The sequence below is a fragment of the Ictidomys tridecemlineatus genome, chromosome 11 (genome assembly GCF_052094955.1).
Source record: "Ictidomys tridecemlineatus isolate mIctTri1 chromosome 11, mIctTri1.hap1, whole genome shotgun sequence".
NCBI lineage: Eukaryota > Metazoa > Chordata > Mammalia > Rodentia > Sciuridae > Ictidomys > Ictidomys tridecemlineatus.
In genome coordinates this window covers 3,481,312-3,495,007 of record NC_135487.1, presented here as the reverse complement: position 1 = coordinate 3,495,007, position 13,696 = coordinate 3,481,312, and the positions used below count along the sequence as shown (strand labels likewise).

General features: G+C 57.5%; 1 protein-coding gene across 3 annotated transcripts in view; it reads left to right on the top strand.

The window, feature by feature from the left end:
* Acot7 (acyl-CoA thioesterase 7) overlaps nt 1-13,696 on the top strand; it is an 85,099-nt gene that overhangs the window by 37,103 nt on the left and 34,300 nt on the right. For all 3 annotated transcript variants that reach the window (XM_078025124.1, XM_005334722.5, XM_040287845.2), the window contains exons 4-6: nt 2,726-2,817; nt 8,448-8,562; nt 10,185-10,271. In XM_078025124.1, coding sequence (XP_077881250.1) covers nt 2,726-2,817; nt 8,448-8,562; nt 10,185-10,271 — 294 coding nt within the window. The remainder of the gene's footprint in view (nt 1-2,725; nt 2,818-8,447; nt 8,563-10,184; nt 10,272-13,696) is intronic.

Sequence of the window (13,696 nt, the reverse complement as noted above, 5' to 3'; positions counted from 1 at the left end):
GGCTCAGGACACAGAGCACCCAGTGGACGTGTCCTTAAGAATCCCTGGTGCTTCAGGGTGAGAGTGGACAGAGGGACAGGAGGCTCTGCCAAGAGCCCACGTTGGTGGTTCAGCCCAGCCCTCTGCCCCCTGCCCTGTAGGAATACTTCTCCGTGGGGTCCTTCCCTTGTGTCTCCAGCATCCTGCCCCCGGGCTTCTCTTGCTCTGAGGCAGGGGCACTGCTGGAGAGTTTTCTTCAGATGAAAAAAGGGGCTTGGAGGAAGCCAGCCACACTTGGCAGCTTCTGGATGGGGCCATGACCTTGGGTTCTCCCTCCCAGGCTCACCCCTTCCCTGGGGCACAGGACTGGGGCAGTGTGGCCTTGGAGCCCAGAGGGGCTTGGCTTCTCTCCACATCTTGGCCATCCTGCTCTAGGGCCCCACGGCAGTACTGGACTCCCCCCCCCCCCCGTTCTGTGACCACGGGCCCCTCCCTTCATCTCCAGGTCTTTCCACCTGTGGACCCCAAGCGGGTCTCTCTCGTTCCTCCAAGCCTTTCTCTCCGTCCGTACGTGTCTTTTTTTGCCCACGTGTCCACTGGAAGGTAAGCCCGTGAGGACTCTGTTGTACACACGTGGCACATGGTGGTACTCCTGGCTGAATGGGCAAGTGACCCTGAGGGATGGGGACGTGGAGGCCAGGACGCATGTGGGTACCTGGAAAGGCTGACGCGCTGCTGGCCTGACCTCTGTGGCCCTCTCCTCACCCAGGAGGCAGGACCCCGTGCTCCCCCTCGCAGGCCAGGCACAGCCCCCAGACCTCGGCCTTGAGACCCCGCTCACTCCAGCACCTGTCCAAATACTAAGCCAACAGGGACTTGATGGCTGCAGGTTGCTCCAGAGAGTGGCGGGGGCTCTTAAGGCTCAGGAAGACATGTTTTCAACACTCTGGGTCTGGCCGGGCTCTGTTATGTGGTGGCAAACGTACAATTAATGTATTTTCTGTGGTGTTCATTTAGGTTTATCAGGCCACTCGGGTTTCCATGGCAACCAGCTCAGCAGGCTGGCTCTGGCGCGTCCAACAGGAAATCTTTATTCCCAAAAGCAGGTTGTCAGATTCACTCTCAGTCAAAGCGTGGTGGAAATATTTTCCCACAGCATTGGCTGTGGTTCCCAGCCTGGGAAGCAGTTGTCCCTGTGGTGTGGGTGTGCAGGGTGCGCTGGGGATGGTGATGGCGATGGCGGAGTTTGGAACCGGGCTGGCCTCTTTCTTTGAGAGCCCTGGGGCTTGGCTTGGGCCTCGCTGGAGTGTTGGAAGCCCGGGTTCCTGCTGGGGAGGCCCGTCAGAGGGCAGGGGCAGGCTGCGATTCTCCCCGGCCCTGCTGCCCGCCCTCGCTCTGGAGTCCTGCGCCACACGGGACCTTGCCTCTCCGTGTTGCAGCACCTCCTTTTTACTCTTTGTTTTGTGGCACTGGGGGTTGGACCCAGGGCTGCATGCATGCCAGGAGCTAGCTACCCTGGGTGTTTTTTTAAAGTTATATATATATTTTAGTTGTAGATGGACACAATATATTTGTTTATTTATGTATTTATTTTTATGTGGTGCTAAGGATCCAACCCACGGCCTCACACTGAGTTTGAAGTGCCCCACCACTGAGCCACAGTTCCCACCCCAGGGGCCTCTTTTTTTAAAGGCATCCTTACAAATCCCGTGATTAACTGGGACCTGGGAAGCCTGGGTTTGCATTGCACTCAGTCACCAAGTTGCCATGTGACCCTGGCTAAACTGCTTAACAGCTTGGGGTTTCTGGTATAAATGAGGGATGTGGACAGTGGTCTCCGAACTCTTGGCACCAGCGGGCCAGGAGCCATGGTGCTCAGCTCAGCCAGGCTGCCTGCCCTGGGGGCCCATGGCTGGCCTCAGTGCCCCAAGGGAGTGCATAGCCCACAGCCCACAGCCATGTGGAGGCACTGGGGAGCTCTGGATTGGAGCTTTGGGTCGGCCAGCAGCAAGTGCCAGGGTCTGTGTGCAGGAGAAGGTTGAGGGAGTCCTGGGGGCAGCGTCAAGGTGAGCTGCCTGCCCCTCCCTGGGGCGCTTGGCCTGGGTACAGCGTGTCTTCCAAGCCTTGCATCGTGTCTGCGTGGGCCGCCTGACTTTCTGGGTTCCTTGGCTGGCAGGAGTCTCCGCATGTTGGGATAGGTGGACAGTGTTCAGAAGATGCAGCTTATTCAGGCATTGGGACTTTGAGCTCCTCAGTGGACTTTGACACCTCATGTCAGCAGTGTGTCCTGGTGGGCATGAGAGCCAGCAAGTGAGTCAGCCCAGCCTGGCTCCTCCGCCACCCTGCTGGAGTAGGGTCCACCTGCACCCGGCAGGTCCTTCCTGCGCCTGGGAGGCTCCTGGAGGCTTCTGACAAGTTTGTAATCAGACGGTCCCTCTGTCAAAACACCAATGTGACTCTGTGTTAGAAAGCAGCCTCTGGAGAGGGAGACTCCCGTGCTGGGCAGCCTGGGGAGGGGCTGAGGCTCTGGGCTTCTAGCAGCAGTGCTGTGCCCTGTGCAGCCTCTGTGCATGGCTCGTGGGTCTCTGGACCATGCTGCATGATGGCATGACCCAGGCCAGGAGGCAGAGAAAGACCTTGTGGGCTGGGGCCAGAGGAGATGGCACTGTGGCTCTGTGGTGCCCAGGGCTGGTGGCAGCCCCTGCCCATGCATCCCACTTCTCAGAGATTATTTTCTTCTCTTAAGGTACCAAAAAGCTGACCAATAAGGCTACGCTGTGGTACGTGCCCCTGTCGCTGAAGAATGTGGACAAGGTCCTGGAGGTGCCTCCTGTCGTGGTAGGTGGCCCCTCACTTGTCTCAGGAGGTGTGCAGAGGCGAGGCCCTTGTGTGATGGTGGGAGGCCCCTTCAGCTGAGAGGCGTGGGGGCGTAGCACCCAGGTCCTGGGCCTGGGGGTCCCAGGCTCTTACTCTGAGGCAGTGGCGTGGGAGGAGGCCAGGGCGCGGGTGTTGGTGTGTTTCCCCTCATGCTGGGAACGTGAGTGCCCGTAGCCCAGAACCCGTGGACGGGCATCCTCCCCCGTAGGACCTTTGTGCCACATTTGCTACCAGGGAGGAGGCTGACAACAGGGACCCGAGGAGCTGTGTGTCGCGCCAAGAGCCAGGACCTGCGGGCTGCCTTTCAGGACCCGCAGAGCTGGTTTTCCGCGTGGTTCCTCGTGCAGAGGGCACCACGACTCAAACCCCTCTTGGGAGCCCTGCTCTCTCCCCTCTGCCACTGCGTTGTTGGCCTCCCCTGTGGTTCTGCTGGGCAGGGAAGCTCCGAGCAGCTCGGCCATCCGTGTGCATTCCTGAGCCACCCAGGAGGCGGGCGGGCGGGCGGGTGGGCGGGCCGGCGGGCCCGTGCACCTCAGCACGCAGAACCGTGGGAGACAGACACTCGGGAAGGGAAGGGGTTTTCACCCACTCCCTCGCTGTCCCCCTCACCAGCTCCTGGACTCTGAATCTGTTAGAACCGTGGTCACCTGTGACTAATAACTCTGAGGCTTGACCTATGAAGGTCTTAGGCCTGTTTGCTGCCCTCAGGAAGAGGCCAAGACCCTCAGGCTCAGCAGTGTCTGCTCGGCCGCAAACTTCTTTCTTTTTTTTTATTTTTTATTTTATTTTTTTGTGGTGCTGGTGATTGAACCCAGGGCCTTGTGCATGCAAGGCAAGCACTCTACCAACTGAGCTATAGCCCCAGCCCCAGACTTTGTTCTGCAGTGGAGATTTATATGGAATCCACTTTCAGAAATGATAAATTGAGGGCTGGGGCCGTGGCTCAGTGGTAGAGCGCTCACCTCGCATGGGCGGGACCCGGGTTCAATCCTCAGCACCACATAAAAATGGGGGCATTGTGTTGTGTCCATCTACACCTAAAAAATAAATATTAAAAAAAATTAAATTAAAAAAGAAATGGTAAACTGAGTGGGGGGCATGGTGGTGTATATCTAATCGCAGTGACCCAGGAGGCTGAGGCAGGGGGATGGCAAATTGGAGGTCAGCCTCAACAGCTTAGCAAGACGCTATCTCAGGATTCAGTGAAGAGGGCTGGGGGTGTAGCTCAGTGGTGGAGCCCTTGCCCAGCACACACCAGGCCCTGGGCCTCCCCCGTGCTGCAGACCAACACAGAGCAGCCAGCTGAGAACCAGTCTGGAGTCGCGCCTGCTCCTTTGCCCACAGACCCTGACGCCACCCCCCCCCCAGCCCCTGTTCCTTTCTGAGTGCCCTCTGCTCTGTGGGTCCCACAGTGGGGTCTTTCCCAGAGGAGAGCCCCGCCCAGCTTTTAGTCTGGCCCTGGGTCCCCAGAGCTGAGAGGGATAGCTCCCTGTGGCCACCCTGAGCCTGGCTTCCTGACACCTCTTGCTGCCCCTGCTCTATCTGACGGGCCCCTGTGAAGCTGGTCAAGGCCTGGGTGTGGCATTTTTCAGGTGAAGGTAGCCAGCTGCTGGGTCCAGCTTCATATTAGGCAACATTTCTCAAAAACGCCTGCTGGGCGCAGTGGCCACACATGCCATCAGCTTGGGAGGCTGAGGCAGGAGGGTCCCAAGTTCAAGGACAGCTTCAACAATTTAACTAGGTTCTAAGCAACTTAGTGAGACCCTGTCTCAAAAAATAGAAAGGTCTGGCATGTGGCTCACTGGTTAAGTACGCTTTGGTCCAATCCCTGGTACCAAAAATTTAAAAATAATAAATAACATCAATAAACCAGCTTAACAACAGAAGACCCCATTCATGTTTCCTGGGAAGGCCAGGTAGGCCTTGCCTGGGTCAGCTGGCACTTACGTGGTGACAACAGAGACAGCACCTCCAGGTTCTGGCTGTAGTGACCCTCCATGCCCACCCATCCTCCGCCAAATACCATGTGAGCAGAGTGACCACGGGTCCCTGTGAGCTGTGGAGGCAGGCAGCCCCTTGCAGCCTCCCTGTGTGTGTGAGTGTCCTGGGGCTGCCGTGACCAAGTGCCAGGGGCCGAATGACTTCAAGGAAGTGGACTGGGATGCTGCTCAGTACTCATAGTGCTCGCTGGGCACGTGCCCGGGACTGGGTTCAATCCCGAGGGCTGTGGAAACAACAAAACCCCAAAGTATAGATTAGAAAAAAGAAATTTATTATTCCCTCACAGTTCCAAAGACCGAGAGCCCCAAGTCCAGGTGCAACCAGGGCGGCCTCCCTCCATGTCCTGCCGCCTCCGTCCTCTGGCGGCTGCAGGGCTCCTGCCTCCACCTCCTCCCCCCCAATGTGTCTTCACGTGGCTTTCCTAAAAGGACACCAGTTGTGGAATTTAGGGCCTGTCCCTCTGGGTGTGACTTCTTAATTACATCTACTGAAACCCTTTTCCCCAAAATGTCCACGTTTTTTGAGGCTGTAGGTCAGATGTGAGGGACACTGTTCAGCCCAGTGTGCTGCCCTCCCCCACCCTCCCTGGGTGGCTCTCCTCCCCCTGCTGTAGGCTGGGTCGCACGTGGCGTGGGTTACACGCAGTGTGCCCTGGGGCGAAGACCTGGGAGGCTGGCTGGCGTGGGCCCACAGGCAGCTCCCGGGAAGTGGCCGGAGCCCCTTCTCTCTGCCCCCGAGTGCTCGCTGGCAGGTCAGTTCCTTGGGTCGGTCCCCCAGGTACATACACACATACTCACGGGCAGTTGCTCACCTGGTTTAACTTTAAGATGCCCACAGGCCACACGTAGGCCTCAGCTCACCTGCAGGGGACTCCTGGCCTGAGCGAGGCCGGGTTGCTGCCTTTTTGCTCATTAGGGCCACATGCTGCTGGCAAGGGGCCTGTGGCTCCCAGACTTCGTGGCTCCCGTCCCCTCCACACATGGCCAGGGCCTTAGCACACACTTGGCCTGCGTCCCTTGCCCAGTCACGGTGCCCCCCACACCCTGAGGAGCCCCGTAGCTCCTTCGGTGTGGCTGATGAAGCACACATGCCACCCTGGCCCTGGCGGAGGGGTGCGGAGGGCCTGCAGGTGGGGCTGCTGCAGCTGTAATGAGGCCCCAGAGCTGTTGACCTGTGGCGCAGCCCGCAGTTGGGGCTGCCACTGATCCGGAGCACAGGGCTACATGTTCTCTGGTTCTAGGAATGTGTGTGCTGGGAGCTTGGCCTCGGGGTGCCCTGCCAGGACCCTGCCACCACCCCTCACAGGTAACCTCGGCTCATGTGAGAAGCCTCCATCTCCATATCTAAACAGACGTCCGTGTGACATGCTCACACCCACGTGCACATGTGGACGTCTTGAGCACACATGGGCCTGGCTGCTGGCTGAGGGCAGTGCCATTTCGGGTACAACTGTGTCTCCATGCTGTACCTCCTGCGCTTGCCTGGCAGTGGTGGTACCTTCCCAGTGACTGGAAGACTCAGTGGCGCTGTGATGATTAAGGAACCACAGACCTGAGAGTCCTCAGTGGCCTTGGGGGCTGGACATGATTTTCCCAAAGGTCAGACTGGCTTGTGTTGGGAGCCTGGTCTGAGAGTTCTGGCCGGGCTGCCTGCTGCTTCCTGCCGGCTTGGCCTGATGAGCCCCCCCACACACACACAGAAAATGTTCTGTGAGGGCCCTGGGGCTGGGGCTCAGCGGTAGAGCACTCGCCTAATGCATGTAAGGTGCTGGATTGATCCTCAGCATCACGTAAAAGTAAATAAAATAAAGTTATTATGTCCTACGGCAACTAAAATAGTATATATATTTTAAAAATGTTGCAGTGGTTCCCAGATTTAAAGGCAGTGTGTGTGAAGAGCCTGGGCCTCTTCCTGTGGATCAGGCCCAGGTCTGGCCCTGTCAGTTTCCCCACGTGCCCACAGAGCGCTGGTGTGTGCTGGACACAGAGAGGGTTGCTTAGATGTCAGTTGGCTCTTTAAAAACAAAAAAAAAGCTAGTTTTTTTTTCTTTCTTTTTTGATGGGCCTAGGGATTGCACCCAGGGCCTTGAGCACGCTAGGCAGGTGCTCTGTCACTGAGCTGCACGCCCCCCACCTCTTTGAAAGGCATTTCTGAGGACGGGTGTTCAGCCTGCGATTTTACTGGGTAGACATGGCACAGACTCTGCTCCTGCAGTCGCTACCTGGGATGACAGACTTCAGGAAGCGTTCTCACGGAACAGGTTGGGTTCCCCACGGCTCCTTTCCTTCAAACAAACCCCTGCACTCCCTCCATGGAGAAGGGGATGGTAACCAAGCCTGGGTGACGTTGGGACCCTCTCAGTGTTGGATCTGGGCCATTAGCAGGAACATGGAGCTGCTCACACCTGGCCTCAGAAAGGTCTCAGTGTGACTGAGATGAACTTGCTTAGAGGTCAGAGGGGCTTCAGCAGGGACTGAGGCACCCAAGGCTCAGCTGGAAATGCTGGCTGCGTGAGTAAAGGAGGAGGAGAAGGCAGGGAGGTGGTCGATGGGGTGGTAGTCAGTGGGGAGGCTGGCCCAAGGCCCAAGGGAAGGGCCTGGCTCACAGCCCAGAGGCAGAAGGCACTGGGCGAGGTGCATGAAGGGCTGAGGTTGCCTGCAGCCAGCACACCAGACCCAGGCCCTTCTGAGGGTCCTGGGGAGAGCACAGGGAGACTGTGGCATGTCCCCTCCACTGGTGGGAGCGTGGTGGCTCTGGATGCAGCAAGTGAACACAGGACAGAAACCCAGTGTCCTGGTGCCCAGCACAGAGCAGACTTGGTCTGCGTGACAGACTTTATATTCACGGTCACACTTTTTTCTCTTGCAGTACTGGGGACTGGACCTTAGGGCGTTCTACCACTGAGCTACGTCCACACCCCTTTTATTTTTTTTAGTTTGAGACAGGGTCTCGCTATGTTGCTCAGGGTGGCCTGGCTAGTGGTCCTCCTGCCTCAGTCTCCTGAATTACTGGGACTGCAGGCGTGGCCACACTTAAATTTTTAACTTCTTGGGTCAGAACCCCTATGGTCCATTAAGAGCTTCGTGTCTGTGTCAGCCCTGGGTGCCCTGCAGAGGTGCGGCCTGTTGGGAGAGCTGCCCAGGGTCAGGACACACAGGCCCTGAGACTTGGCTGTTTTAGTTGGAGGAATGCAGCAGGTGCCCACAGAGGAGGAGCGATGAGGGTGCTCAGCGTGGTGTTATCTCAGCGGTGAAGGATGGGGAGCAGGCTGGGTGGCCAGATACAGTAGACCAGTGACAGAACCACGTCACGGTGGAGCGACGTTTAGCCTCCGTGTGTAGCATGACAGCTTCTTACATATTCACAGGAGATTCCAGGAAGGACCTGAGCCACACATGCAGCCCTGATTCTCTCTGGGATTGGGACTGCAGATTTTTACCTACTCTGTATTTGTTCCTTATCAAATGTGTCATCGGGAAATACAGTAGATCCAGTTACAAAAAGCCAGATAATCCCCACACCCCCGTCCCTGAGGCTCGAGGAAGGCCATTGTCCCCACCTAAGGCCTGACCCTCACCTTGTTTCCCCAGTATTCCCGGCAGGAGCAGGAGGAGGAAGGCCGGAAGCGGTATGAAGCCCAGAAGCTGGAGCGCATGGAGACCAAGTGGAGGAATGGGGACATCGTCCAGCCCGTCCAGAACCCAGGTGGGACTGGGGGAGGGGTGGTATCTTTGGAAAATTAGGCGTGATGGACAATGAGTGGCTCCATAGCAGTGATATCCAAGACGGGCCTGGCCGTCTGTGGTCACTTGAGAGTGTCAGGTCCCTGTCACTTGCAAGGCCCTGGGGCACACACTGCCAGCAGTGACCCTGTGCTCCGGCTCTGCTCCTGGGAGGGAGACCAGCTGGCAGACCAGACGGACCCTGAGGCCTAAAATGCGGCCTGGCGTGCAGGATGTTCCTGGGAGAGGGAAGCTGGCAAGGCTCGGATGGTGTCCCCAGAAGAAGAGAGCACAGCCAGACCCCTGGATCCCGAGCACAGGACCCCCCATGGGGACAGGGCCTTGGCCAGTGGGGTTAAGTTACAGTCAAGAGGAGAACATTCTGAGTTACCCAGGTGGGCCCTAAGTCTCACCACAGGAGAGGAGACAGTGGCGGGCCCTGGTGGCACAGGCCTGTAATTCTAGCCACTCCAGAGGCTGAGGCAGGATCGCAGGTTTGAGGCCAGCCTCAGCAGCTTAGCAAATTACAAACAAAACAAAACAGGGCTGGGGATGCAGTGCCTTGGTAGAGTGCCCCTGGATTCAGTCCCCGGTACTAAAAAGAAGAGAAGACAGGCTGTGGCCTGAGAGCAGGCAGAGGGGAGGGGAGGAGAGGGCGGGCGGGGCTGCATGGCATGGGGTGCTGGATGGCCTCTCCCTCAGCACTTTCTGGGGAGAGCTTGGGGTGGGAGCCAGACCCCAGGGGCAGAGTGGGCAGCAGGACAGGATCTATCCTTCTCCCGCTGAATTAGTCAAAGGGAGCATTCTGAGCTCCTTACCCCACACTGGACTGAGGAGGCTCGCCCAGGTTCTGTGCTGGTTTTCTGTACCCCTCCTGAGGAAAGAGCACGGAGGAGTGACGTCTACCTTGATAGGACTGTATTTTGACTATTTTTTTTAACTGTGGCTATGGTTATACATAGCAGCTGGGTTCATCCCCCAAACTCATACATGCTTGGAAACTGATTTTAGTTCATGGTCCCTTTTGACTTTTTTTTCTGCTAGTAGAGCCCCTTACAGATATTTCAGTAGCAGCATTGAGTGACTGAAGCTTCGTCAAGGCACTTGCCTCTCTTGGAGTTGTTTTGGTGACAGCCATGCATGGTAGAGGACAGGAGGGTGGGAGGGCTGGCCTGGCAGATGGGACTGCGTCTTCCTGGGCCAGTCCACGGACTGGGGCTGGCAAAGTAGATTACGGATGATACGCTTGGTGCTTTTTATAAAATTGGAAATGAAGTATGACTGATTACATCCCAGTGGAGGGCCACGTGCAATCCAGGCACCTTACAGCCAAGAGGCGTTGGCTGGCTGCCCGCCCATGGGCGGGGCCATGTGGGGCATTGACATCCCCAGAGAATATTTTGTGAGCCACTGGTCCTGGAGAGCCTTCCCTTCAGCAGATGTGGCCTGTTGGGGACCACAGTTCCCTGTGGAGAAATCCTATTTAGGTTGACACAGTTGGACACCTTTAGTGACCCACAGATGTCATTGGGCAGCTGCAGAATCGCCGTCCTAGGCCGCGGGGGTTGGTCCACCTACAATTCCTCTCTGTCTTTGCTGTTCCAGAGCCCAACACCGTGAGCTACAGCCAGTCCAGCCTGATTCACTTGGTGGGGCCTTCGGATTGCACCCTGCACGGCTTCGTGCATGGAGGTAGGGTGAGGTCACTCCGGTTGCACCCCTTTTCCCTGTCGCTGCCCCCATGCGTCCCCTGGGCAGCCGGGCTGCTGTCTGACCCAGTTGAGGCTCTTGTGTTTAGTGAACTATGAATTTACACTTTTAGGAGGTTGCATAAGAAATTGCTGAACTACTGTGGGTGCCCATTTTAAAACTGGAAGTACAGGATGGTTGATTAGAGCCCGGGGCATGGTCACACGTGACCCTGGGTCCTCAGAGTTGCAAGGTGAGTTTTAATAATGGCTGTCGGCCAGGGGAAGGGTCTTGCAGGGGTGCAATGTCAAGCAGGTAATTAAACATGCTTACGTTTGTTTCAAGGAAGCACAGATTCTACCTCTGACACTGCAGGACTGAAGTCCTTGCCCAGGATCCCCGGGTGTGGGAAATGCTGCCGCAACCCAGGCAGCTGGGCTCCAGGTTCAAGGAAGGGCCTTTTTTATCTTAACAGTGGGTAATATTTTTATGTGTGTGACTTAACTCAGAAACGGATGTTGACATTTTGGTTGGGACTAAAGTGAACTTTAGAAAAAGCAAGTTGATTTGGAAAACTCTGGAAGGAAGTAGTCAGTGGTGTGGGCGACGACAACCAGTTGGAGGAGAGGTGTGGGATCCCGCTGGCGCTGCCGTCCTGGGTGTGCCGAGGCCCTCGTTCCTCCTCATTCCTCCTGGCTCCTCAGGTGCAGTGGGCGCTCTCAGTGCTGTTCATTTGCTTTCTCATTTCCTGGTGCCTGGAACACCAAGTTCTCCTTTCTTTGCTCAGAGAACTCCTGCTCATCCTTCAAATCCCAGCCCTGTGGCTCCTCTCTGTGCAGGTTTACACTGATATTTGTGCCAAGAATTCCCAGGAGCAGGCTTTGTGTTGGCTCCAGTGCTTCACTCTGAGGCCTGGAGGCACTTGGCGGGTCCCATCCCGTGAACAAGCGACATAGGTTCCTTTCAGCGTTAGGACTGATGGTCCTAGGCCTGTGGGAGGCTGGGCCTGACTCGAGGGATGTTTTTTTCTTTTAAGCTAATCTGACTCTTTTGTGTTTCCTTTCCTCGGTTTCATGATGCTTTTCTCTTTGCACACCTCCGGGTGGCTGTCGGTGGGTCTGATTAACTAGTCTCACACAGGGCAGCTGTTCCAGCAGGAGCGCTCCAGGCCCTGCGTAGCTCTACCTTGAGAAGCCCGTGGCCCCTGAGCATTCCCAGCCTCGCGTCCTCACGCCCCCTGTCCCTCGCCCCTTCTGGTGGGCAGCAGCCCCGCCTTCCAAGCCAGCCACCCCAGGCCCCAGCTGCTGGAATTGGCAAGAATTGTCCTCGGCTTCCTGTGGCTCACCTGAGGTCCGTGAGCCTTCTGCCAGGACGTTGGCTTGCCGCGTGCGGTGGTGGCGCTCTCACCAAGGCTGCCTTCCGCCATCGCTGCCGAGTGGAGGGCGTGCGTCCTGAGCCAGTGTTCTTGCCTCACGTGTCCACAGCACTGCTGACCTTCCGTGGCCGATGGGGCAGCCTGGTGGGCTGGGCCCTCCTGAGTTTTGCATGTCTGGCCGTGTCCTGGCTAAGTGACATTTTACTTGTTTTATTTTGCTTATTTTATTTTTTAGTTGTAGTTGGACACAATACCTTTATTTTATTTATTTATTTTTACATGGTGCCGATGATCAAACCCAGTGCCTTGCACGTGCTGGGTGAACGCTCCACCGCTGAGCCACAACCCCAGCCCCAAGTGTGGCATTTTAGGGAGTCCATCTCCCCGTGGGGCTGCCAGGCACTGCTCCACGTCTTGTGGATCCCATGGTTTCTGCTGGGAAGTCCGGGGACTGGATTCTGCCCTGAGCTCTCGGCCACCCCTCAGCTGCCTGCCAGCCTGGGCTTTTCTCACTCGCACCTTCCACCCCGTCCCTGGTCTTCAGCCAGCACTGATACTCTATGGGACACTGTGCCCTGGGCACACTGCTGCGGCCTGCGGTGCTCACGGGAGAGCCACAGCTGCTCACCGGGCCTCACCGGTGGTCGGTATGGCTGAGGCCCCAGAACTGTGCAGAGCTCCTGCTGCTGACTGGAGACCCTCTGGGGAACTGCTGCCCTGGAGGACAGTCCCCCAGCACCGGGGCCAATCTCTGAAGTTCAGCAGGTGTGCGTGGCTGGGCTCACCTAGTCCACCTGCAGTCAGCTGAGACGGCCCCCCTCTACCTCAGGTGTCCCCTCTGTGTGGAGCTGGCTCTTCCTCTGGCCCCGGCCCTCCTGGCCCCTCAGATCTGGTCACCTCTCTGTTGACACGAGTGGAGGTTGTGGTCTCTCCCTGGAAGTTGGGGGTCTGCAGCCTCATCCCCACAGCCCCCAGGCCCAGGCCTGCTGAGGAACTCCAGGCCTGGAGCACGCGGCCGGATGCTGGGGTGCTGGTCGCAGAGGAGCACCCTGGAGAGGAGGGAGCGGCGGGGCGAGGGCTCCTTCTGCTGGCAGAGCTGTCTCCTAATTCTGGACGCTCATCCTGAGTGTGGTGCCCTTCTCCGTGAACTATTTGAAAAGGGCTGGAAGGAAGGGAGCCTTTTCCCTACAGTTGCCCATTGTGACCTCCCTAATGACCGGGAAGGGCCCTTAAAACTAGGACGAGGTTAGAGTTCTAGTTAGGAATGAACTGGGCACGGCAGCTCTGTTCTCATGGTGGGCGCCGCTGCCCCTGGACCACCCTGGTGAGGGCCTGGGCCCAGCCACTGCATGCCTGTGGGGGCTTCTGTCATTTCAGCCAGGACGAGGACAAAGTTGATCCTCATCCCAGGGACACCTGGCTCTGGTCCTGGGTCTTGCAGCAGGAGAGCAGTGGAGGGCGGTCACCTCTGGTCTCGGGAAGGAGCCTCAGTTTCACCCATCACACTGGGTCTTGGGTAAAGCTGGCTCCACTCAGATGCACATCCAGCCGGAGTCTCCTGGGAGGGGTTTGCTCCACCCCTGAGTGCTGGGAAGCATGGAGGGGGCTCTTGCAGCAGTTTACAGCCCTTCTGACCCTCAGGAATCTCTTCTGCTTTAAGAGAACAGGTTCCCAGCCCTTCTCCTGGAGGGCCGGCTCCTGCAGGGCCAGGCCTGTGCTTTTAGTCAGGAGTGCCCTGGCTGGCCCTGACGATGCGAGGCCTCAGAGCTCACAGCTAGCCAGTGCTGCCCTGGCCTCTCAGGAGTTCTGGAAGCCCACCTGGAGTCCGCCCCACAGTTTTCTGTCACCACACTGCAGATCCACTGCCCCCACACGGTGGGCATTGCGTAGCTCAGCGGGGAGATGCTGGGCACATGCGTGGTGTGTGGTGCTGGGGATCTTACCCCAGTGTGGCTGCCCCAGGTCTGTCCTCAGCCCTCTTTGCCCCCCTCAGTCACTTCTTCCCAGTGGCAGCTGATGTCGTCTTTCAGCTGGGACGTCTGGCCCCTGCTCT